We start from the raw sequence: 24,869 nt of genomic DNA, 5'->3' as shown, positions 1-24,869 counted from the left end.
GCCTCCATCTCAGATATCACCACATCAGTTACAAGCTGGAAGCACTGCAGTACTACCTCAGCCAAGCGGCAACAGGCTGTGCTGAAACTCATAAGCTTGGGTGATAAACCTCACACTGCTTGTGAGTTGTGGACAGCTGTGAAAGAGCAGGCAGATCTGTGGCTGAGACCGCTGAACCTACATCCAGGCATGGTCGTGTGTGACAATGGCCGTAACCTGGTGGCGGCTCTGAGGCGAGGTGAGATCACACACATACCATGCCTGGCTCATGTGCTAAACCTCGTGGTTCAGCGGTTTCTTAAATCGTACCCCGAGTTGCCAGATCTGCTCGTGAAAGTACGCCGCCTGTCAGCTCATTTTCGCAAGTCTGCTACAGCTTCCGCCGCCCTTGCTGTGTTGCAGCAGCGTTTGCAGTTTCCGGCACACCGTCTGGTGTGTGATGTCCCCACATGTTGGAACTCTACCCTCCACATGTTGCAAAGGATTTGTGAGCAGAAGAGAGCAGTTGTGGAGTACCAGCTGCAACAAGGCCGTCGATATTCAGGTCAGACTCCACACATAAGACCTCAGAAGTGGACCTAGATGTCTGACATATGTACCATCCTGACAAACTTTGAGGAGGCCACCAAGATGGTGAGTGGCGATGACGCCATCATTAGTGTCAGCATCCCACTTGTCTGTCTTTTGCAACGCTCTCTGCAGAGAATTAAAGAGGAGGCATTGCAGCCAGAGTATGATGAGATGGATCAAGAAGCCGTAGCGGGCGATTACACACAGCCCAGCCTCATCTCATCCCAACGTGCATTGAGGGACAATGAGGGAGAGGAGGAGGAAGAACAGTAGCTGCTATCATGCGTTGTAGACGGTAGTACCTGTACAAGTGTCATACCGTCGGTTCAGGGTGGGTGGCCTGAGGACAGGGGGGAGGAGGAAGAGGAGGAGAAGGAGAGCATGGTGAGTCGTCATCTTGGTGAGGACACGGAAATCTTGCCCGTTACCAGTCTGGCACGCATGGCTGACTTTGTTACACTGCCTTAACCGTGACCCTCGCGTTGTCAAAATGTTGGGTGACAGTCATTACTGGTTGGTGACACTTTTAGACCCCCGCTACAAGGAGAACTTTCACTCTCTTATTCCTGAGGTGGAGAGGTCTACAAAAATGTGGCAATACCAGAAGGCCCTTGCTGCAGAACTGTTAAAAAAAATTCCCATCTGAACACGCTAGCGGCAGAGGTCACAGTTCGTTGCCCAACCAAGGCGTACAGGCGAGAGAGATGCAACTCCAATCCAGCAGAGGCAGGGGAACACTGTCAACGTTCTGGGACAATTTTCTGAGACCCGCCCAGCTTACAGGCCCTGAGGCGCGGGGTACTCTCACAAGGAGTGGAAAGTTTCAAAAGATGGTGAGGGAGTACCTTGCCGACCGTACCAGCGTCCTCCGTGATTCCTCTATGCCTTTTAATTATTGGGTATCCAAGCTGGACACTTGGAATGAACTCACTCTGTACGCCTCGGAGGTCCTGGCCTGCCCTGCCGCTAGCGTGTTATCGGAGCATGTTTTTAGTGCCGCTGGGGGAATTATAACTGATAAGCGCACTCGCCTGTCAACTGACAATGCTAACAAGCTGCCCCTTATCAAAATGAACAAGGGCTGGATTGGGCCAGACTTCTCATCACCACCAAATGACAGCAGAGTAACAAAGTCAAATCCACTGTGTTATTTCGGGAGGTGTATTCACATGCACCTCTTCACACCCACACATGGGTATACGCTTCCTCGTTTCGGCTGTTTTATGTTCTTCTCCTTATCCTCAGCCTCCACCACCACTATACCACCAGGGTGCCAGCATTGCAAGTTCCTCCGTCCTTATTTTTGGCAGCTTTTGTTTGCAAGGCATAAGCAAATACTATGGGAGACCCACTCCCCAATAATGGGACTTATGTTTGTAATATGCTGTACTGCATGTGAAGCGCCCCCTGGGCCGTGTGTACACGTGTGTGGGATACCCGGTGCCGGGTCTCTGGGGTCTGTAGTCTCCGTGGCGGTGACCCGGTCCCGTGGCTCAGGCTGGTCAAACCAGTGGCAGTCTTTCTTAGGTTTTGAGCTTAATTGTCCGACTGCGCCATTCGTGGATTGCGGTCAGGGAGTACCACCACTGCGAGGCAGACCGCTGAGGCTGGTGTTTGTGTGCGCAGCAGAGAATGGGATAACTCCCCACGGGAGGAGTATAGCCTCAGGGCAGTGAGTGTGGATGATGGGGGTGATGGTGCACGAGCGCAGCAGGAATGACTCGGAGTCTTTCCAGTGCAGTTCAGGGTCTTTACTGATGATTATAAGGTAGACCCTCCCGGGAGTACTGGCTAGCATAAGAGGCCTGGTCAGTCTGTGAGCAAGCAGGAGTTCCCCTGGCCAGGTGGAGTTGTAGGCCTCCCCGTCTGTCTGCACTCTTCCTGGCTACCTTGCTGTAAGCGGGTAGAAGTAGCCCACGTCCCTGAGTGTACCGTGTAGTGCTCACCCTTTATGGCTGGTGACTTGAGGCCTTCTGTTAGCCTCCGCTCCACGACGGCGGTGCTGGTCCCTTGCTTGTGACTGAGCCTCCGAGCTTCTATGGCCAGAGGACCTGAAATCCCCTGCCGGCTGGTTTCTGTTGCTGGATATAGAAGTCCTCACAGCCTCGGACTCCTGTGTCCCTTTTCTATTGTCTACTGCCAGGGCGAGCTCTGCTCAGCTTCCAGCCCCTGGTCTTTAGCTCCTAGCTCCTACAGAGCTCCTTGCTGTTACTTTCCCTTGCTCTCACTCTGACTCTGACTGTTCTCTGACTCACTCAACCCCGCCCCAGATCCAGTTTATAAGGGCAGAATTCTCCCCTCCCAGGACTGGGGCAGGAGGATGTTGTATGTTTAAGGGATCCTGACCAGGAAACCTCCCACTTGCTCTCCGACGTAATCTCTATTACTGTGGTGACCAGACCCCTGGGGTGCCACACATGGCTCTTGTAAGGGGCATTGCAGTTCCTCATTTTTGGAAAGCCTTCCATTCACTGCTTAGGCCAACAGTGCACAGGAGACCCAGTTGCTATAAATGGAAAAAAAGGTTTAGTTAACGCCCTCTGACCTCCATGTCATTTCCAAGGGGCATTGGAGTGCCTCGAAATTTTTGGTAGGCATTGCACTCACTGTATGCCCTATAACTGTGTAGTCGAACCGCTCCTTTTGTTACAGAAACATATCCTACAAGACATGTGTGATTGACTGGCCTGATATTGATTTGAATGGTCCCTGTTCCTCCTGCTCTTTCTCCTTTGCCACCACCTCATCCATCATTCATCACCTGAAGCTTTGTTTTAACGAGAGTCATAGAACTGGGATAGTAGCAGGAAAACATCCAGCAATCCTCGGAGGAGGTAGGATATGCGCAAAACGCTGACCACCTCAGGCCTAGCCGCTACTACATACATGCGCTTGCATTACAGCAAAACAAAGCAGATGCTAACTTCTATCATCCTCCTCACCTTGGCACTCTCAACTCCCCTGATGGAGAAGCCAGGGCCCACCGGAGGAGTCTGATAGTCCGGTGGGCTCGGCCAATGCTGCCCTAAAGCAGGCCAGGCTAAGTGTGGGAAAGGTTACTGGGACAAATAGGGGTGGCTGGGGACAGAGTATGGACACCCGGCCACCCCCTGGAGGCTGGGGAGCAAGCGTGGACACCCGGCCACCAGGCGGCTGGGGACTGAGTATGGATACCAGGCCGCCGACACAGCCATGGCGTGGTGGCCAGATTCCGCCTCCACATGCCTAAAAGGCCCAATTTCAAGTGCAAGCAAGCAAGCAGTATGGTATTGCAGCCTGGGGGTGGGTGGGTTGCAGGCTGCATACTTGCGCTTGCATTGCAAGGAATGGGAGAGGTACAATTGAACACTGCCCTGGGACAAGGACTTGAATGGGGATAGTTGCAAGTCTGCAACAACAGGTGCAAGGTGGGAGGCATCTTCGCATGTACCATGAACAGGGGTTTGGCATGCACACACTACAGCGGAATAGGCTGTCCTTCCCACTAAATGCACTGGGGAGGGCACAGGTAATGTTTTGGTATACGCGCTTAATCTTATGTATAAGGCACACCAGGACAAATAGGGGCGGCTGGGGACTGAATATGGATACCTCACTGCCGAAGCAGCCATGAGGTAATGGCCAGCTTCGGCCTCCTCCAAACTAAAAGGCCCCATTTCAAGTGCAAGCTAGCAGTATGGAATTGCAGTCTGGGGGTGGGTGGGTGGCAGGCTGCACACTTACACTTGCATTAAAAGAAAACATAGCAGATGCTAACTTCCGTCATCATGCTCCTCACCTTGGCACTCTCAACTCCACCGATGGAGAAGTCAGGGCCCACCGGAGGAGTCTGGTTCTCTGGTGGGCTCGTCCAATGCTGCCTAAAGCAGGCCGGGCTAAGAAAAGTGTGTGGGGGGGGATGTTCCAAGGAGAAATAGGGGTGGCTGGGGACCGTTTATGGACACCTGGCCGCCGGGCGGCTGGGGACTGAGTATGGATTCCAGGCCACCAACACAGCCATGACGTGGTGGCCAGATTTCGCCTCCACATGCCTAAAAGGCCCAATTTCAAGTTCAAGCAAGCAAGCAGTATGGTATTGCAGCCTGGGGGTGGGTGGGTGGCAGGCTGCATACTTGTGCTTGTATTGCAAGGAATGGGGAGGTACAATTGAACACTGCCCTGGGACTAGAACTTGCATGGGGATAGTTGCAAGTCTGCATCTTCTGATGCGGCAAGGATCACTTATGATGGGCACACTTTTAGACAGTGACCTGGGAGTTAGAGATGCTTCCAGGGGTCTTTCCCATGTCTTTTCAGCACTTTATGCATGTGTCACACAGCACATGGCCAGATAAGGTTGTAAAATGTTAAAATGACATATCCCGGTGAATGCATTTGTCATAGTTGAAAGCAATACAAAAGTGCGAAAACGCATAAAAAATGCTACTTGTGAACATAGCCGAAGGTGTGGAGGAGTATTTTTGTTTTGGGTCATTTATTTTAACTTATACACAAGTCTTTTCCCTGGAAAGGATGTTCCTTAACATATTTCACAGGAAAAAAGTTTCACTTTCGTTTTTGAACGTTTTATTGTGAGCCCGTAAAAGTGGCTTAATACCTCTGACCATGTTGTTGACAGCAGTGACCTGGGGGTCAGAAATGCTTCCTGGGGCGATCCCCATGCTGTCCCCATGTCATTTGAGCACTGTCACTATCGTTTTGGGCACTTGTTAGGCTTTTAAAAGACTGCCGGGGGTGCCACCGCAAAAATGCTCGAGTCTTCCATAGACTAACATTGGGCTCGTTGCTCGGGTCGAGCACCCGAGTATCACGGCGAGCTCGGCCCGAGCTTCGAGCACCCGAGCATTTTAGTGCTCACTCAACACCGATTGGTCCTCGGATGAAAAGAACAACCAGAGGAGGGGAGTAACGTCGTTTGCTCTGGTGCTGCACTCTGTCGTCTCAGGTGTCAGTGTAATAAGTTGTGTGCTTAATTTAGGTGTCCATCTGGCCACTGAGCTCTTCACTGACTTGATTTATGAGCTTGTAGGGCCAGTGGAACACCACATACTCACGCTCCTTTGATAAAACAAACAGGCAGGAAAATGTGTTGCCGCACACAAAGATGAGTCCTTGCCAGTGACATCCGTATATTCCCTTGTGTTTCCTCCTCTAATCGGAAGCTATTATATGCGTGACTATTCCTTGATCTATTGAGTTGAAGTATGTCATAAGTCATTAATTGGAGGACTGGCATCCCTGCTGATCTTGGGAATAAGTGGGCCTCTAATGCTGTTTTTTGTACAAAGTGTTTGTGCACATTCATGGCCACCCCACCAGTTGATGGTAATTCCTGATAATAATGCCCACAAGTGAGAGCAAATACATTTATACCTTGTTCTCCTCATTCTCTTTATTGGTGAGAGTCTCAACTCGCAGCTGACATTGTTAATTGACCAGTAAGTCTTAGTTTTTAAAAAAAAAAAATGAGCGGTAGAGCTCTTCTAAATCGTGGTGTTACTCGAACCCTGAATTTAGGAGCGCTGCTAATTGATAGAGCTATATTCCAGATGTTCCTTCTTTCTGTGAAGCACTTGCCGGAATGGCATACACCCCTAGAATATTAACACATTATATGCATTTTCTAAATTGGTTGCGCTGGCACTTTGCTCATCCTTGTTCCAGCGCAACCAATTTTCTAATATTTCACTGTTGGAATGCTTTATCAGTTGTTCTCGAAAAATGTTTCCCATAGGGCTTATTTTCAGGCTATTGCAAATATCCAACGTTTCTGTGGTCTGTAACTGGATATATTAGTAATGTACACAAAGTAATTAGTATTGATAATTTTTCCTAGTCATATGATTAACATTTTGTGTTGCATGTGATTACCCTCAGTCTAGTTTAAATGCCAGAAAATGGTTCTGGGATATTATTCTGTCCCATAGTTGGTAAATGAGTCATCATCTTAAAGGAACACTTCACTATGGAGCCCATCCTCTTAAACGGTCTGTAATAAGTAAACTTATTGCACTCTTTCTATTGTTGTACCAATTCTGTTCCCTTTTGGTTAGATTGGCGTGGCATTCTATGAAATGCTGTTGAACGTGGATCAGTGCAGCACACACCTGAATTTCATGGATCCCATATGTGACTTTCTGTATCATATGAAATACATGTTTACTGGAGACAGCATAAAAGATCAAGTAAGTCGACATTCAATATGCATGTTTCTCTCAAAACATCACTATAATATAGGGCAGAGGTCCCCAACCTTTCTGACCTTAAGAGACACATTTAGCTATGAAAGAGGGTAGCTAGCCATATCCAGATCCTGCCCCACTCACAGTAGTGACACACAGAGCCCCCATTACCTGTATAATGACAGCCAACGATTTTCCACTGAAATCACACCAAACCAGTATGCTAAGCTCCAGGGTTTCCTGTTTTATCCCCATACAGATCTACTCTTCTGTGAGGGCCTACACACAAGTCACCATCTAGAGATCTGCTCTTAATAGCGGTTTGCTACACCTGGTGCTAATGCACCAAGCTGGCAGACAGCGGCATGGTTTCTTTAAAAAAAAAAAAGTTTGTTTTTTTTTTGTTTGTTTTTTTCTTCTGAACTTTAAAAGGGAACCTGTCATGTAAAAAATGCTATTAACGTCCAGCACTGACTGCTCAGAATTACACCCGGCTGTCAGTCAGTGCCGAGGCATGGTTACAGCGTCAACTTTCTATTCCTCCAGGCATCATCAGTCTTCAGTCATCACTCTGTGTATACAGTTAATTTCCTTCCGGCAGCGTGGCTCATGGTGCAGAGATCGGGCAGCTTAAGAATGCTATTAAACTTGCAGATTATTATTATTATTATTTTTTTTTTTAAGTAATTTATCCATTTAACAACTGCCAGTATGCCATTTAGCCGTAGTTATTAAGGAGCAGTATTTCTAAATTTCCATAAAATGGCAGTGCGGAGAACTAAGTGGCACACCCCAATAGGAGAAAATGCAGCCGGTGTCAGCTGCATACTATAGCTGACGATCGGCTGCTTCAGCCCCAAACATCGCCATTTAACCCCCTAGATCAGGGGTCTCAAACTCAGCTGGGCATATGGGCCGCACACAGAAAAACATTTACTTTGGGGGGCCGCATTATTTGCATGACAAAGTGACATTTTTAGTGATACCATTTTAGTTTCTATACACCTCTTGAGCTGGTCCTCATCTTGCAGACATGGTCTCCCTTTCAGGTCCCCCATGTTGCAGACATGGTCTCCCAGACATGGTCTCCCAGACATGGTCCCCCATATTGCAGACATGGTCGCCCAGACATGGTCCCCCATATTGCAGACATGGTCGCCCAGACATGGTCCCCCATATTGCAGACATGGTCGCCCAGACAGGGTCTCTGTCCTCCCCCCATACTGAGCACAGGTCCCCTGTGCTGTATTTCACATGACAGAGAGAGAAAAAAAAGATTCTCACCTGTCCTCCGTTCTCTCGGCGTCCTTTCTGCACCTGTGGCCCGCAGGCACAGACCCCGTAACGATCGTGGCGCTCTCTGCACAGCCGCCGACATCAGCGCTGTAGTGCAGTGTATTGCCGCGCAGAGACTGGCTCTCTGCACAGCAATACCAGTGTCAGCCTCCGGCCTATCAGAGGCCAGCAGCTGACATCTGCGCATGGCAGTGACATCATACGCCGCTGTGCTGGGACGCAGATGTCAGCTGCTGGCCTCTGATAGGCCGGCGGCTGACACTGGTATTGCTGTGCAGAGAGCCAGTCTCTGCGCGGCAATACACTGCATTACAGCTCTGGTGTCGGCGGCTGCTGTGGAGAGCCACGATCGTTACGGGGTCTGTGCCTGCGGGCCGCAAGAAGCAGCCGGAGGGGGCCGTATGCAGGCCGCGTGTTTGAGACCCCTGCCCTAGATGATGCTGTCAACTATGGCAGCTGCATCTAGATGGGTAACGGAGGAAAGGGCTCCTTCTTAAAACTTATCAGCACCTTGTGAAAGTGGGTCCCGATGGTTATGCTAAACTGAGACCACGTAATGCCTCAGGATACTGTGACCAGTTAGGTCCTGCCATAAGCTGAAAGATCCTACTTAAGAATTTACAGGATGCTTGTCATCAGAAGCACAAGCTGCGCACAATGTATAGACACTAAGCTGGTGTATGTACAGTTTTCACTCTACCACATTCTTCGTGCTTTTTTTCTCTCTGTAATACACACCTGTGGGGCCAAAATAGTCACTACACTCGTAGATTAAATCATCGAGGAGTGTAATTTCCAAAAAGGTCTTTATTTTATTTTTTTTTGCTTTTATGGCATCTTAAGGGCTCTGACATTTGGAAAGCAGATTTGCAAATAACACTCCTTCTTCTTTCTGAACCCTGCCGTGTGACCGAACAGTAATTTCCGACCACATATGAGTGTCATTGCGCAACAAATTGTGAAATTCATTTTATCCTGTTACACCTTAAAAAAATGCAAATGCAGTTAATATACCATTTTAGTAGTAAACATGTATTTTTTCCCATTTTGAACTGCTGTTTTTGTTTATCCTACCTCCCAAAAATCAGTATAAGGTTCAGTTCATATTTACCCTGTGCTGTATGCCAAGTTGGGCCATGTTCAGTATTTGGTCAGTATTTTACATCAGTATTTGTAAACCAAAACCTGGAATGGGTGATAAATACAGAAGTGGTGACGTGTTTCTATCATACTTTTCCTGTGATTGTTCCACTCCTCCTGGTTTTGGCTTACAAATACTGATGTAACATACTGACCCTGTGAATGTGGCCTTAGAATTTCCGTCTAAACCTCTGTAAACCGGATTACAACTACACACCTGACGGAACCATTCACTATAATGAGGCTGATCGAGACACTTTGGTCTCTGTTCCATCTATGTCTGTTTTTTTTAGGCATGCTCATAAGCTCAGTTGGCTATGCTTTTGTGCATCTCTAAACAAATGGGACACTGGACTCCGCATGGTCTCTATTCCGTCAGAGTAAGGTCACGGCCCCACTATCAGTATTTGGTCAGTATTTTTTCTCGGGAGTGGGAGCCAAAACCAGGTGAGGAACAGAGTAAAGGTATAATAAATGCAGAATTGGTGACTTGTTTCTATTATACCTTTCCCTGATTGCTCCTCACTTGGTTTTATCTCCAACTCCTGAGAAAAAATACTGACCGAATACTGATAGTGGGGCCGTGGCCTTACTCTGCCTGCCTCATAGTGAATGGATCCTTCAGGGGATCCATCTGAATCATGTATTGCTGGGTATATGTCTCCAGAAACTAAAGCTGGGCACAATGTACGTGGCACTGAGCTGACATATTTGCAATTTTCACTCTGCGACACCATACTTATTCTTTGGAAAACATCAGTGCAGTTGCTGCACCGTGGGATGAAGTAGATGATGTAATAGAATGTATGGTATAAAACTTTGTGAAATATCTGTTATGCTCAGTTTCCCACTAGAATTCACTGAGGAGTGCAGTTCGTAAAATGTAGTCACTTATAGAGGCTCTGCTGTTTTTGCACCTCTGTGACACTGCTAATGTGACATGACATCCACAAACCATTCTAGCAAAACCTACACTCAAATGCTGCTCCTTCCCTTCTGAGTTTTGCAGTGTGCTTGATGATTAGTTTCTGGTCACCTATGGCGTATTGGCATACTCGGGAGAGCAAACCACTGACTAATTACACAACATTTCCTATTGCCCAGTGTGATAATTAAACATTTGGGGCTAAAGCAACATTTTAATAAAAAAAATAAAAATAATAATTTTCATTTTCTCAGCCCCATGTTATAATGTGTAAATCACCTGTGAGTCCAAAATGCTCACTACACCCCTAGATTAATTCCTCAAGATGTAGTTTTCAAAATGGGGTCACTTCTGTTTTGGCACCTGAATGGTTTTCCAAATGTAACATGGAGTCTGCAATCCCATTTCTGAAAAATTTGAGCTCCAAAAATCATACAGCCGTACATTATTTCCAAGCCTTGTCCTATGCCCAAACATTAGTTCCCGAACACATATGAGGTATCTGTGTATTCCGAAGAAATTGGACCTCAAATTGTGGGGTCCATTTTCTCCTATTACCTTTGTGAAAAGGAGAAATTTGGGGCTAAAGCAACAATATTGTAGAAAAAGTGAAATGTTTCATTTTCATAGCCCAATGTTATAAAATTTTGTGAAGTACCTGTGGTTTCAACTACTTGCTCACCAAACTCCAAGATGAAATGAAGTGTAGGTTCCAAAATGGGGTCACTTGTGGAGGGTTTCTGCATTTTTAGCACCGTGGGAGCACTGCAAATGCAACATGGTGTCCTCAGTCTATTCCAGCCAAAATGGTGTTCCAAAAGCCATATAGTACTCCTTCCTTTCTAAGCTATACCGTGGGCCCAAATAGTTTCCAGACATATGGGGTTATCGGTGTACTTGGGGGAAATTGCACAGCAAATTGTGGATCCCATTTTCTCCTGTTGCCTTGTGGAAATTAAATATTTAGGGCTGAAGAAACTTTTTAGTAAGAGGAAAAAGTAATCATAAGTCATAACTTAAATTTACAATGAGCCTAAAGGACAATACAGCACAAAAAAGTCTTTGAAATGCTTATAAATATCACAGTGATTCTCAGTTAGTACAAAACAGGGCCATATACACCACAAAACAGAAGAGATCGACAAAACTTTCTCCATTTTATTCAGATTTATAGACTAGTGATGAGCGAGTATGCTCTGTTAACCCTTTTGGCGAGCATGCTCCGGTGCTTGCCGAGTATCTTCAGCATGCTCGGGTGTTATGTTTTCATCACTCAGTGCTCATGATTAGTGTTGAGCGAGCATTAAAATGCTCGGCTGCTCGAAGCTCGGGCCGAGCTCGCCGTGATACTCGGGTGCTCGACCCGAGCAACGAGCCCAATGTTAGTCTATGGGAGAGCCGAGCATTATTGCGGTGGCACCCCCGGCAGTCTGTAGAAAGCCTAAAAAGTGCCCAAAACGATAGTGACAGTGCTCAAAAGACATGAGGACAGCATGGGCATCGCCCCAGGAAGCATTTCTGACCCCCAGGTCACTGTTGTCAACAATGTGGTCAGAGGTATTAAGCCACTTTTACGGGCTCACAATAAAACATTCAAAAACGAAACTGAAACTATTTTCCTGTGAAATATGTTAAGGAACTTCCTTTCCAGGGTAAAGACTTGTGTATAAGGTAAAATAAATAACAAAAAACAAAAATACTCCTCCACACCTTGGGCTATGTTCACAAGTAGCTTTTTTTATGCGTTTTTGCACTTTTGTATTGCTTTCAACCATAACAAATGCATTCACTGGGAAATGTCATTTTAACATTTTACAATCTTATTTGACCATGTGCTGTGTGACACATGCATTCAGTGCTGAAAAGACATGGGAACAGCATGGGGAAGACCCCTGGAAGCATCTCCGACTCCCAGGTCACTGCCTAAAAGTGTGCCCATCAGAAGTGATCCTTTCCGCATCAGAAGATGCAGATTTGCTACTATCCCCGTGCAAGTCCTTGTCCCAGGGCAGTGTTCAATTGTACCTCCCCATTCCTTGCAATGCAAGCGCAAGTATGCAGCCTGCCACCCACCCCCAGGCTGCAATACCATACTGCTAGCTTGCTTGCACTTGAAATTGGGCCTTTTAGGCATGTGGAGGTGGAATCTGGCCACCCTGTCATGGCTGCGTCGGCGGCCTGGTATCCATACTCAGTCCTCAGCCGCCCCTATTTCTCCTGTCAACTTACCCCCCACACACTTCTTAGCCCGGCCTGCTTTAGGGCAGCATTGGACGAGCCCACCAGAGAACCAGACTCCTCTGGTGGGCCCTGGCTTCTCCATCAGGGGAGTTGAGAGTGCCAAGGTGAGGAGCATGATGATGATAGAAGTTGGCATCTGCTTTGTTTTCTTGGAATGCAAGCGTAAGTGTTCAACCTGCCACCCACCCACCCCCAGGCTGCAATACCATACTGCTAGCTTGCTTGCACTTGAAATTGGGCCTTTTAGGCATGTGGAGGCGGAATCTGGCCACCACGTCATGACTGCGTCGGCGGCCTGGTATCCATACTCAGTCCCCAGCCGCCCCTATTTCAAGGACAGCCTAACCACAAACGCGTGGACAAGTGAATGTGGCCAGGGATGGTCCATCTCACGCCTTCACACTGGGTTAATATTGTGGAAGCCGGGACACAGTTGGACACTGGGATGCAACACGTCCTCCAGACATAGAGGATTGCGGGTCCTGGGTCAATCAGGCTTCAACACAAAGTTCAAAACGTAGACAGCAGCAGTGGTCAGCCTCCTACACAACGAGTAAATTATTCATGATCATGAGGCCATCCATCTCCTTAGCTTTCTGTTCCTTGGAATGCAAGCGCATGTATGTAGTAGCGGCTAGGCCTGAGGTGGTCAGCGTTTTGGTGCATATCCTACCTCCTCCGAGGATTGCTGGATGTTTTCCTGCTACTATCCCAGTTCTATGACTCCCGTTAAAACAAAGCTTCAGGTGATGAATGATGGATGAGGTGGTGGCAAAGGAGAAATAGTAGGAACAGGGACCATTCACATCAATATCAGGCCAGTCAATCACGCATGTCTTGTAGGATGTTTCTCTACCAAAAGGAGCGGTTTGGCTGCACAGTTATAGGGCATATAGTGAGTGCAATGCCTACCAAAAATTTCGAGGCACTCCAATGCCGCTTGGAAGTGACATGGAGGTCAGAGGGCCTTAACTAAACCTTTTTTTCCATTTATAGCAACTGGGTCTCCTGTGCACTGTTGGCCTAAGCAGTGAATGGAAGGCTTTCCAAAAATTATGAGGAACTGCAATGGCCCTTGAAACAGACGTGGATTACAGCATACTAATAACCTTCTACCCATTATTGGGGAGTGGGTCTCCCTTAGTGTTCGACTATGCATTGAAAAGCAAAAGCTGACTAAAATTAGGAGGAAATGCAATGCCCGTTGGAAGAGTCATGGTTAGAGTTAATTAACAACATTACTATGCTCCTTGGAAGAGCTGTGGAGTTCAAAATGGTTTAACAAGACTGTTTCAATGCCCCTTGGAAAAGTGGTGGAGGTCGCAGTAGCTTAACAAGACGATTTTAATGCCCCTTGGAAGAGCCATGCAGTACAGCATATTAAAAACATTATTCCCATTATTATTAGTTTTTTCCTATGCCTTCCCAGCAAAAGCTGTCAAAAATTAGAACGGAGGAACTTGCAATGCTGGCAACACGGACCACGGTCACCCTGGTGGTATAGTGGTGGTGGAGGCTGAGGATAAGGAGAAGAGCAAAATACAGCCGAAATGAGGAAGCGTATACCCATGTGTGGGTGTGAAGCGGTGCATGGGAATACACCTCCCGAAATAACAGTGGATTTGACTTTGTTACTCTGCTGTCATTTGGTGGTGATGAGAAGTCTGGCCCAATCCAGCCCTTGTTCATTTTGATAAGGGTCAGCTTGTCAGCATTGTCAGTTGACAGGCGAATGCGCTTATCAGTTATAATTCCTCCAGCGGCACTAAAAACACGCTCCGATAACACGCTAGCGGCAGGGCAGGCCAGGACCTCCAAGGCGTACAGAGCAAGTTCATTCCAAGTGTCCAGCTTGGATACCCAATAATTAAAAGGCACAGAGGAATCACTGAGGACGCTGGTACGGTCGGCAAGGTACTCCCTCACCATCTTTTGAAACTTTCCACTCCTTGTGAGAGTACCCCGCGCCTCAGGGCCTGTAAGCTGGGCGGGTCTCAGAAAACTGTCCCAGAACGTTGACGGTGTTCCCCTGCCTCTGCTGGATTGGAGTTGCGTCTCTCTCGCCTGTACGCCTTGGTTGGTCAACGAACTGTGACCTCTGCCGCTAGCGTGTTCAGATGGGAATTTTTTTAACAGTTCTGCAGCAAGGGCTTTCTGGTACTGCCCCATTTTTGTAGACCTCTCCACCTAAAGGAATAAGAGTGAAAGTTCTCCTTGTAGCAGGGGTCTAAAAGTGTCACCAACCAGTAATGACTGCCACCCAACATTTTGACAACGCGAGGGTCACCATTAAGGCAGCGTAACATAGTCAGCCATGGTGCCACACTGGTAATGGGCAAGACTTCCGTGTCCTCACCAAGATGACTGACCATGCTCTTCTCTTCCTCTTCCTCATTGACCTCCAATGCACGTTGGGATGAGATGAGGCTGGGCTGTGTGTAATCGCCCATTACGGCTTCTTGATCCATCTCATCATACTCTGGCTGCAATGCCTCCTCTTTAATTCTCTGCAGAGACCGTTGTAAAAGACAGACAAGTGGGATGCTGACGCTAATGATGGCGTCATCGCCACTCACCATCTTGGTGGACTCCTCAAAGTTTGTCAGGATGGTACGTATGTCAGACATCCAGGTCCACTTCTGAGGTCTTATGTGTGGAGTCTGACCTGAATATCGACGGCCTTGTTGCAGCTGGTACTCCACAACTGCTCTCTTCTGCTCACAAATTCTTTGCAACATGTGGAGGGTAGAGTTCCAACGTGTGGGGACATCACACACCAGCCGGTGTGACGGAAGCTGCATTCGCTGCTGCAACACAGCAAGGGCGGCGGAAGCTGTAGCCGACTTGCAAAAATGAGCTGACAGGCGCCGTACTTTGACGAACAGATCTGGCAACTCGGGGTACGATTTAAGAAACCGCTGAACCACGAGGTTAAGCACATGAGCCAGACATGGTACGTGTGTGATCTCGCCTCACCTCAGAGCCGCCACCAGGTTACGGCCATTGTCACACACGACCATGCCTGGATGTAGGTTCAGCGGTCTCAGCCACAGATCTGCCTGCTCTTTCACAGCTGTCCACAACTCACAAGCAGTGTGAGGTTTATCACCTAAGCTTATGAGTTTCAGCACAGCCTGTTGCCCCTTGGTGGAGGCAGTACTGCAGTGCTTCCAGCTTGTAAAAGATGTGATATCAGAGATGAAGGCTGAACATGAGGAGGAGGATGAGGTTCAGGAGCTGTACACTGTAGGGGCAACTGACTGACATAGGGCCCGCAATCCTCGGTGTGAGGAGGATGTGTTCCGTCCCAAGGTCTGACTGGGTCCCGGCTTCCACTTTGTTTACCCAGTGTGCCGTCAGGGAGATGTACCGTCCCTGGCTACAAGCACTTGTCCGTTGTCAGGTGGACTCTCCCAGTACCTGCGTTGTTGAGGGCACGGCAGATGTTTTGGGACACTTGCTTGTGTAGTGCGGGGATGGCACACCGGGCAAAATAGTGTCGGCTGGGGACCGTGTACCGAGGGACGGCCACCGCCATAAGGTTGCGGAAGGATTCCGTCTCCACCAGCCTAAAAGGCAGCATTTCCAACGCAAGCAGTCGTGAAATGTGCGAATTTAGGACTGTGGCCCGTGGGGCGTTGGCTGCGAATTTGCGCTTTCGTTCAAAGCTCTGGGATATGGACAATTGAACGCTGCGGTGGGACGTGGACGTTGATGCTGTTTTTTGAGAAACTGCCATAACAAGTGAAGACTGAGAGGAGGGGGCATCTTTGCATGCAGTATTTTCAGGGGATTGCCTTGCACGCACAACAGGGGGTTCTATTGCACGCACAACAGCGGAAGAAGCAGTGGTGACACCCTCTGACACTGGTCGTGGACCCTGGGGTTCGCCCCACAAAGTCAGGTGCTTTGCTGCCATGTGCCTGATCATGCTGGTGGTGGTCAGGCTGGTAGTTTTGTCACCCCTGCTGATGCTGGCCTGGCAGGTGGTACAAATGGCCTTTTTGGGGTTATCAGCATAGTATTTAAAAAAATTCCAGACTCTGGAAGACCTACCGGTTGTACTGGCAACGTCCCTCGTGTTGGTGTTACGGGGAACTGTTGCCCGCCTTCTGTGTGCGTCCACCACACTGCTTCCTACCTGTTGGGGTACTCTGCCTCCCTCCCCCTGTGTGCTGCTGGTCTCGCTCTGCGTGTCCTCCTGCCACGTTGGGTCAGTTACTAGATCATCCACCACCTCCTCCTCTTCCACTTGCGCACCACTATCTTCCTCCTCACTTCGTGGCAATTGTGTCTCGTCATCGTCCACCTCTTGTGATAAATTGCCAGCGTCGACTTCCTGTGGCCGTGGCTGTTCAAATATTTGGGCATCGCTGCAAGGGATCTCCTCTTCCACCACTTCAAGCGGAGCAGGCGAGGGGCACAAATATGGAAATGGACCAGTGAACAGCTCTTCAGAGTGTCCAACTATGGGATCACTTGCTGTCTGATGACACTCGGCATGGTGAGAGGAAGGAGCATCAGGGTGAGGAGGAGTATGCGGTCGAGACTCACGGCTACTAAAACTTGACCGTGTGGAAGACAGACCGGAGGTGGTGGTGCCCAGGTAACTGGAAGTATTATCTGCTATCCAATTAATAACATGTTCACACTGATCAGTTCGCAATACTGGTATTGTAGTGTGGTTCCCTAGTAATTCGGTCAAGAAGTGGGAGCGAGAAGATGTGGCTGTTGGTTGTGGCACATTTTCACCTTGGCCACGGCCCCGTCCTCTACACGCACCATCACTAGAACGTCCCTTGCCAAGCGCCTTGCCCATTGTAAAGGAAGTAAAATAGCTTACACTTGCACTATCAATGGAAAAAGGATAATAAGGAGATTAGAACCGTGGAAGAGGAAAACCACAGTTCTATTTCTCTGGCCAACACCAGAATCTTTCAAACAGATATATTTGTGTCTGAACAGTCACAGACGCACTCATTTTTTTGGGGGGGGGGGGCAAAATGTTAGTAAGACGTGTATTTGGACAGTCTGACTGAGGAAAAAAAAAAATACAGGATTTAGATGAAAAAAAAAAATAATTTTTCCTGGCCCCTGAGACCGGGGGATAAGTCTAGCAATTTGACCAACAGGAGCACACAGGACTGTAATGCAGCGTTTGCTGGTATAACCACTGCATCTCCTATACAGCCTGCCTGCCTGCCTGATATCTGGGATGGATATTAGTCCTGAGAAGGACTGTTTGTTTGATTTGGCAGGCTTTAGAGACCCTACACTAACTATTTCGCAGTATAAATCTCTCCCTAGCTCAGCAGCACTGACCCTACACTGTCTGATCCGGAGCGACTGTGTCCAAGATGGCGGGGCCCGGTTTTAAATACTGGAGGTGCCGCTGTGCGGTCAGCCAATCACTGTAATGCCCACAAACAACAAGGCTGCGGCATTACAGTGGCTGGCTGGCAATCCCTGCATGTTCATTGGGTCTGTAAAGAGCGCCAAACATGCAGGGTGGAGACCCGAGCTCCCGCCCGAGTAACCCGGAAATGCTCGGTGCTCGTCGAACATCCCGAGTAGTGAGATGCTAGTGAGTAGTGAGAAATATAAATAAATATATATATATATATATATATATATATATATATATATATATATATATATATATATATATATATATATATATATATATATATATATATATATATATATATATATATATATATATATATATATATATATATATATATATATATATAAAAAGAAAAACAGAGTGAGGATAAAAGTGTGCCAATATTTATTGAACCACCAAACAGACAAACCTATAGAACAGTCCCAGCAAATACCCAAGATGGTGCAAAATTACACAGTCTCACCCTTCCGCTGGACTGCCGAGAAATAGATCAACTGCGACTTTGGGACTTCCAGGGCCAACTACCTCAACCAGTGGCCCCCCTTCCCTGCTTTTGGCACTCACAGAGAGGAGGTAGCGGCATGCTTTAGGAATCTGACAGTCCATTGAGATACAAGCAAGATCTGTATCCTTCCAGCCAGGGCTGTGTACCCTTAGGCTGGAATCCTGTAGAATCCAAATCTGTCTCTCTCTGGATGGAGCCATGCAACCAAACTACTGTCCTGAAGAGTTTCTCTGATCTCTTTCCAGCATGATAGAAATCCCTCTTTATATGTACATCTGTGGCTAAGGTTTTCATTCACATGTCAGGGGGAAAGGTGCAGGGCTCATGTCTCACTGTTTGAGCATCCAATCAATCCGCATAACTTGTACTCCTCTGGTCTGAGTCAACAAGCCACAGGGTCCATACAATGGCCAATCAGCATGTTTAGTAAACATTCATTGTTCATAGACCAAGAGAAGTCAACATTCAGGTTTATACAAATACTAGTCCTTGACACACCAAAGAAACACAAATTCTAAACTTAACACACACACTGTGTACAATAGTGTATTTCTCCTGGCTTAACAAATCTAGAAGTCTGGCTAATTAAGATTAGAAGTTGTGTCCTCAGTCGCTAACCCTCTTTCAAGCATTACTACTTCTTATTAGACGAGTGCAGAACCTCATGAGCATTCAATAAAGTACATATGCTGTGGCATGGTCAGGAAAATAGGAAGGGGGTAAAAAAAGAATATGTTCCCTTTTAAGTCATTTATTAGTTACATATTTGACTTGCTGTCAGTCCTGTAATTTATTTATTTTATTTTTTTTAGGTTGAAAAGATCATCTTCAATCTGCGACCAGCTTTAAAGTTACGTTTGCGTTTCATCACTCACATTAGCAAACAGGAGCCGGCTACTGCACCTCCACCTCCAATTAACAGTGGATCTCCTGCCCCCCAGGCTAACCAGGTGCCTGTAAATGTCACCCTGCCTGTCACGCAATGAGAGCTGCTATCTGATGTCGCACCTAAATTAAGTAGACACTGTGAGGGAGCTGGATATGGTTTCTTGCCTTGAACAAACCTTGACCGTTCCTGGACTGATAAACTTTTTGTATATTTTGAAGCTTATAGCCCAGTAGTAACCTTGTTTTTTACATTTTTAACCTAATCAACAAAACAGTTGAGGAGACTTTTTTTTTTTTTTTTTTTTTTTTTTCTATGAGAGAACTTCTTTTTTTTTTTTTTAACAGAAGATAGAAATTCTTATTGGGCATAACCTGAAACAGGCAATGATAACATACAGTTTGCGGACAGACATTGTTGCAATCCTAAAATACTTGGTTTCTAACCCTTGGATTCGATCCTTGGCTCCCGAAACTTCTGATCGTAGGATGGATAGTCATCATTTGAGCTGTCTCATTTTCTAAGATCAGTTATGAGCATATAGTCCATCTTAATAGCTATGGATTTGAGTATTGGCATTTGGAGGCCATTTTTATGGTTCAACAATTCTGCTGGCTTCACACAGCTGTTTGCAGTCTATTCTGCAGTGCTTTTGTAGGAACTCATAAGTGTTTTTATATATTATACCCTGTTGCTTGATGTTGGTGATACCAAGTTATACTTGCAATAGATGAGTCCCGTGCACCACAGAGAAATCCGGGAACCAGGTCACCAGATTTCCTCCTCTGCTAACTTTATGGGTACAGAAAAATCACAATGTTTCAACTGCACCGAGCCTTCTCAAGCCATAAAGAGAGATATGCATTAAAGGCCCTAAGCGGCTGAAACGTTATGATTTTACTGTACCAATAAGGTTACCAAATGACGATGTCTGGTACACTGGTTCCTGGATTTCTCAGTGATACCAAGTTGTTTGAAGAAAAAAAAAATGAATATTTTATTGCATTTGTAACCATGTTCTGTATCTGACTCGTAAAGGGAATTTTTCATGTTGAATTAAGAGTGTCATCTGCCAGCATCATGTTAATAGTGCAGGAGCTGAACAGATTCCATCTACTATGTTGCATATAAGTGTTTCCAAGGAGTCTCATTCTTGGCTTAGAGATCAACTAGGCGGCTCTATTCATTGACCAGCAGTAATTTATGCATGCTCATACAAGTAAGGCTGCCAGTCACTGAATAGATCTGCCTTCTAGACCTCTGAGCCAAGGACTTAAATGAGTAAATGATATAGTATCCCAAATCTGCTCTCAGAAAACACACACTATCACATGAGAGCAGAATATTGGACAACATTTCATGGTGAAAAATTCCTTTTTTAAATGTCCCCTCGTATATAGTACATGATTGAGTCTAAAATCTCTTTGATTTTAAGAATCAAATGAAATATCCTGTTTCCTACAGCTTTATACAAGGGGATTGCTTATAGTTCAATACAATGTTTAATCCTAAAATGAGTTATCTCCGGTTATCAATTTTCCAAAATTCCCTAAGAAGATTGATTCCAATTGTTGCATCCTGTTGGGACTCTGCTTGTAATCTAATTCTCAACTTTGTATTAAAATTGGCTCCAAACAGAAACGTTAAGGAAGGTGAAAATGTAAATTCATAGTGACGTATCAGACGTTTGGATCCGAGGGGATGGGCCTGGTGCTAATGCCTCTACCGATGGTTAAAATGAAGTGCCAGAATCCCTCAGCTGTGCGCCTTGGGCTGTGATTGTAACTAATCGAGTCTCTGATCAGTGATGGTCTTTGCCCTGAGACTCCCAACTGATCAAAACTTCTGCTGTGTTACTATGAAATGTCAAAAGTATTTTGAACTGGATTATTCTTTAAGAGAACCAGTCAGCAGGTTTTCCAAGTATACACTGACCCCTGGGTTGGCCGTTTTATTTTAACAAATGTGTTGCCTTGATATTGAAGCACTTAATATATAAGTATTACAGATTCTCCTCCTGGACTTGTTACTCCAGCCTTCTTTACAGACTGCATAGGACCCCTGTTCTCAAAATGACTGTTGATGGAAGGGCATGTGAACAGCCGGTCCATAAGCCTCCTGCAGGTGAAAACCACTTCAGATTGGAAAGTTCTTTTCTTCGATTGGACAGGTTGCTGTTCTGTCAGCAGCTATTTTGTGAACAGGAGAGCTGTGCTGTCTGAGAGGAAGGCAAGAGTAACAGGAGGAGGAGAAACCTTTTAATATTTAGTAAGAGCCACAAAATTGTGTCCCCAGTTCATTTGTCAAGATAAAGTTGACAACCCCTTTAAAGCTTCACTTTTACCAGAGGGCTTTATAGGTTTGAAAATTCTAATTTATAACAAAGAACACTTATAAATTCCAGTAAATCTGCATTTTCCAAACCATATTGATGATGAAATAGCAGATCATTCCTAGTCATCACGCTGAAGGAGTTGCTACATTAACCAGATTCTAACTCATTTTAGATCTTATGATTCAATTAAACCAAACAATTAAACACAAGCGGTTATGGGGTCATTAAAATGAGATTAGTAACATACTGGAAAGGTTTCGAAGGCGTATGAAGATCGCTCACATGTAATAGTCATTTATATTTTTTTGTATTGGTCTCCACTGTTTTTATTAAAATGTCATTTGTAAGCATTTAGAATGACTGACCATCTTGTGTCAGACAAGGAAACCTTTTGTGGGTTTTAGGATGATCACCTGAGGCGGTTTGCGATCGTTCCTAAAAGAACATGGAAGCGCAGTTTACTTTATTATACAAAGGGTCCAGTTCATCATTTGTGTTTTTTTTAAGTCCCTTCTTTTTTGGTTTTGTGGTATTCATCACTGTTTTTTGTGCCATATCCTTCAAAATGATTATTCTCAAATTTTAGTCAAAATATGAAATGCTCTTTATTTTTGTGACTTTTTGAGCTAAAGATGCAAAAAAAGTTAAATGTTCTGCTAAAATTACGCAAAACTTGTACAAAAAAATTCAGAAGGACTGGGGTTTATTTCTGTAAAAATGTAGTGACTCTTAAAAAGTTGCAGTTGTTGAATAAGCCAATAACATCTGGAAAGCCCTTCCCTGCCCACGATGACTAACATAGAGAAAAAAAACAGGTGACAACATATAAAACAGACTTCAAAAAGGGCGCAAATTAAAACAAGCATAAGGCGCAAATAAACAGGTGAAAAATACCAAAAACTAGACACAAAAAAAGTGCAAATGCAATAATGAATCGAGCCCAAAATCCTTTCCGAGATGAGTGTATCCATTTCTATATATATATCCTCTTTGTAACAAACACTTTGTCATATTTAATTATTTGTATGTTTGAGGGGCTTAAATGTGCAATTATTTTTATAATAAAAGTCTGAAGATATGCCTTGTGGTTTTTACTGTTTCACTATTCATCAAGGGACCACCAAAAGCTCGAATCCTGTCAATCCAGATTACACAAAAGTAAGTGAAACAATCTTTCAGCCTTCTTTAAGCTATACACCTTGTGCATCTTTCCTAATTAAAGCAATGAAGTATCAGTTTGAAATCCCGGCTGTTTCACTCACAATGCATTCAAAAGAGGTTTGTGCTGCTCAAGTATTAAAGTCACAGAAGATTGTCTGTCTAGTCTGGGAGTAATTGCCGCAAACTGTCAACCTTGGGAAATATTGGGGTTTTTACAGTTTGTGTAATCATTAATTGGATTACATAGTTATATAGGTTGAAAAAAGACTTCAGTCGATCAAGTTCCACCTTTCTCCGCCAATTATACATGTTCTGTCACTAGATTATCCATAACCACAATGCCATTTCTGCTGAGGAAAGCGTCAAGCCCTTGTCTGCCCTTACTACCTCTTGTGGTAGGGCATTCTACAGTCTTGACTGCTCTAACTGTAAAGAACCCTTCCACCTGTGGTCCTTTATATGGTCTTTGGAAGGAAGAAGTCATATGCTTTATATCCAAGCTAAACCAGCCCAACTTTTCCAATGAATCATCATATGAGAGGCCTTCCATACCTTATAATAATTTGGTTGCTGCCTTTGAACTGAGTCTAGCTTCTGAATATCCTGTGGAGCTCAAAACTGGATCCCATATTCTAGATGTGGCCTCTTTTTATACACCCTAAAATGTTGTTTGCTTTTGCTGCTGCTGCTTGACATTGAGTACTGCTGCTCAGCTTTCTTGTAACCAGAATACCCAAGTCCTTCTCCTGTTCTGTAGTCCTGAGTATACTCCCATTTAATGGGATTACTCTGTCCTAGGTGCATTAATCCTACATTTATCAACATTAAACCTCATCTGCCATGTGTTTGCCCATGCAGACATCTTATCAACATTGTTAAAATATTTGTACAATATTACAAAACACTATTTCATTGTGAGGCATATGGGGCCCAATTCATCGAAGTGTCTGCCATTTCTAGCATAACATTTTTTTGCAACTTTTGGTGATGTTATGCCAGTCCGGGCCAGCTTCCACAAAGTAGGCATAGCTGGGTCAAGACAAATTGTGAAAAAGCTTGCATGACAAATTCATCAAAATTTACCCCACTGTAGTGCAAATTACACCAGACATGTGCTCCAATCACTAACAATTCTAGCGCAGAGCAGTTGTAAGATCCACCTAATTCATTAAGCGAGCATGACTATGAATACGTGCTGTTGCCTGATCTATGGGCACCATGTACAAGACACTGGCTGCATGCGTTTAGTCAGTGATCGAGCATGTATGTGATATAGCTGCCTTCATGAGAGAGGAAACCAGTGTGAATCACTTGCGTTCTCTATCTTGGCATTTTAAAATCCATCACCAATATGATCCAAGTGGACTAAGAGGGGAGGGAATAGATCGCATTGTGCCAGGGATCTGTGGAAGCCAAGTTAGCCGCCTACTGGTGCAATTAGAAACAAAGCGGACCTGGTCCTTGCAACCATATGGTGTCAATGAGTTTTGTTTCATTCCTCTGAATCGTTCATTCCCATTTTCAATCACACCATTGTAGTTATACTTTTTAATGTTGTTTGTATTGTTTTCTTTTTGGCTTTAATTGTTTTTATTCTTTTTCAGAGCATGTTTCTTCATTTTATCTTGGTGACCTCCAGCCTTCCTCTGGAATGGAACATCACTATACGTGTGGCTATTTCCAAATGTTGTATTTCAAATACGATCTTGTGGAGTTTATCTTTACACATTTTTTGATTCTCGTGACAAGATGCATCTTTTTCTGGTATCATTTTAGTTACTTGGCCCTATTGTATGTGCATTTTCCTTTCCTGAGTTAAGGGGGAGGGGGTGGAGTAGGGTATGTGTTCTATACGATTAGTAACGAACAAAAAAACGTTTTGTGTATGAGTGATTATTTTTATTTTTTTTGTAGCTGATGTGTTACATTTGGTTGTTTGCATGTGGGTATGTACTTGACCGGCGGTTTTATTTTCTTTTAATATGTTCAGTGTACATATGGGGTTCATCCACTCGAAGTCTTTTCCTCTTCTCTTTTCTTTTTATGGCTTGGATGTATGGGTACATGTATTTTTGCTTTGACATTCTTTTGCGTTAATGTGAGTTTGGTATCTTATGGTAGATTTACACCCCGCTTTTGTGATCCCTCCAGATTCTATACACTGGTTTACACAAGCTGCACACACAGCATTTGTTCATACTTGTGTTAGTCACTGTCTGTA

At 45.3% G+C, this 24,869-nt stretch overlaps 1 protein-coding gene across 3 annotated transcripts in view; it reads left to right on the top strand.

Annotated features, from left to right (window-relative positions):
• The window catches only part of MED23 (mediator complex subunit 23), a 111,691-nt gene extending 89,133 nt beyond the window's left edge, over nt 1-22,558 (top strand). For all 3 annotated transcript variants that reach the window (XM_073671255.1, XM_073671253.1, XM_073671254.1), the window contains 2 exons: nt 6,624-6,755; nt 19,079-22,558. In XM_073671255.1, the coding sequence (XP_073527356.1) occupies nt 6,624-6,755; nt 19,079-19,252 (306 nt within the window). In that variant the 3' untranslated portion in view covers nt 19,253-22,558. The remainder of the gene's footprint in view (nt 1-6,623; nt 6,756-19,078) is intronic.
• Nucleotides 22,559-24,869: the final 2,311 nt, after the last annotated feature.

This window comes from Phyllobates terribilis, unplaced genomic scaffold (genome assembly GCF_046119375.1).
Source record: "Phyllobates terribilis strain yellow unplaced genomic scaffold, ASM4611937v1 Scaffold_3__8_contigs__length_932513732, whole genome shotgun sequence".
Classification (NCBI taxonomy): domain Eukaryota; kingdom Metazoa; phylum Chordata; class Amphibia; order Anura; family Dendrobatidae; genus Phyllobates; species Phyllobates terribilis.
This window is presented reverse-complemented; position numbering and strand designations above follow the sequence as displayed.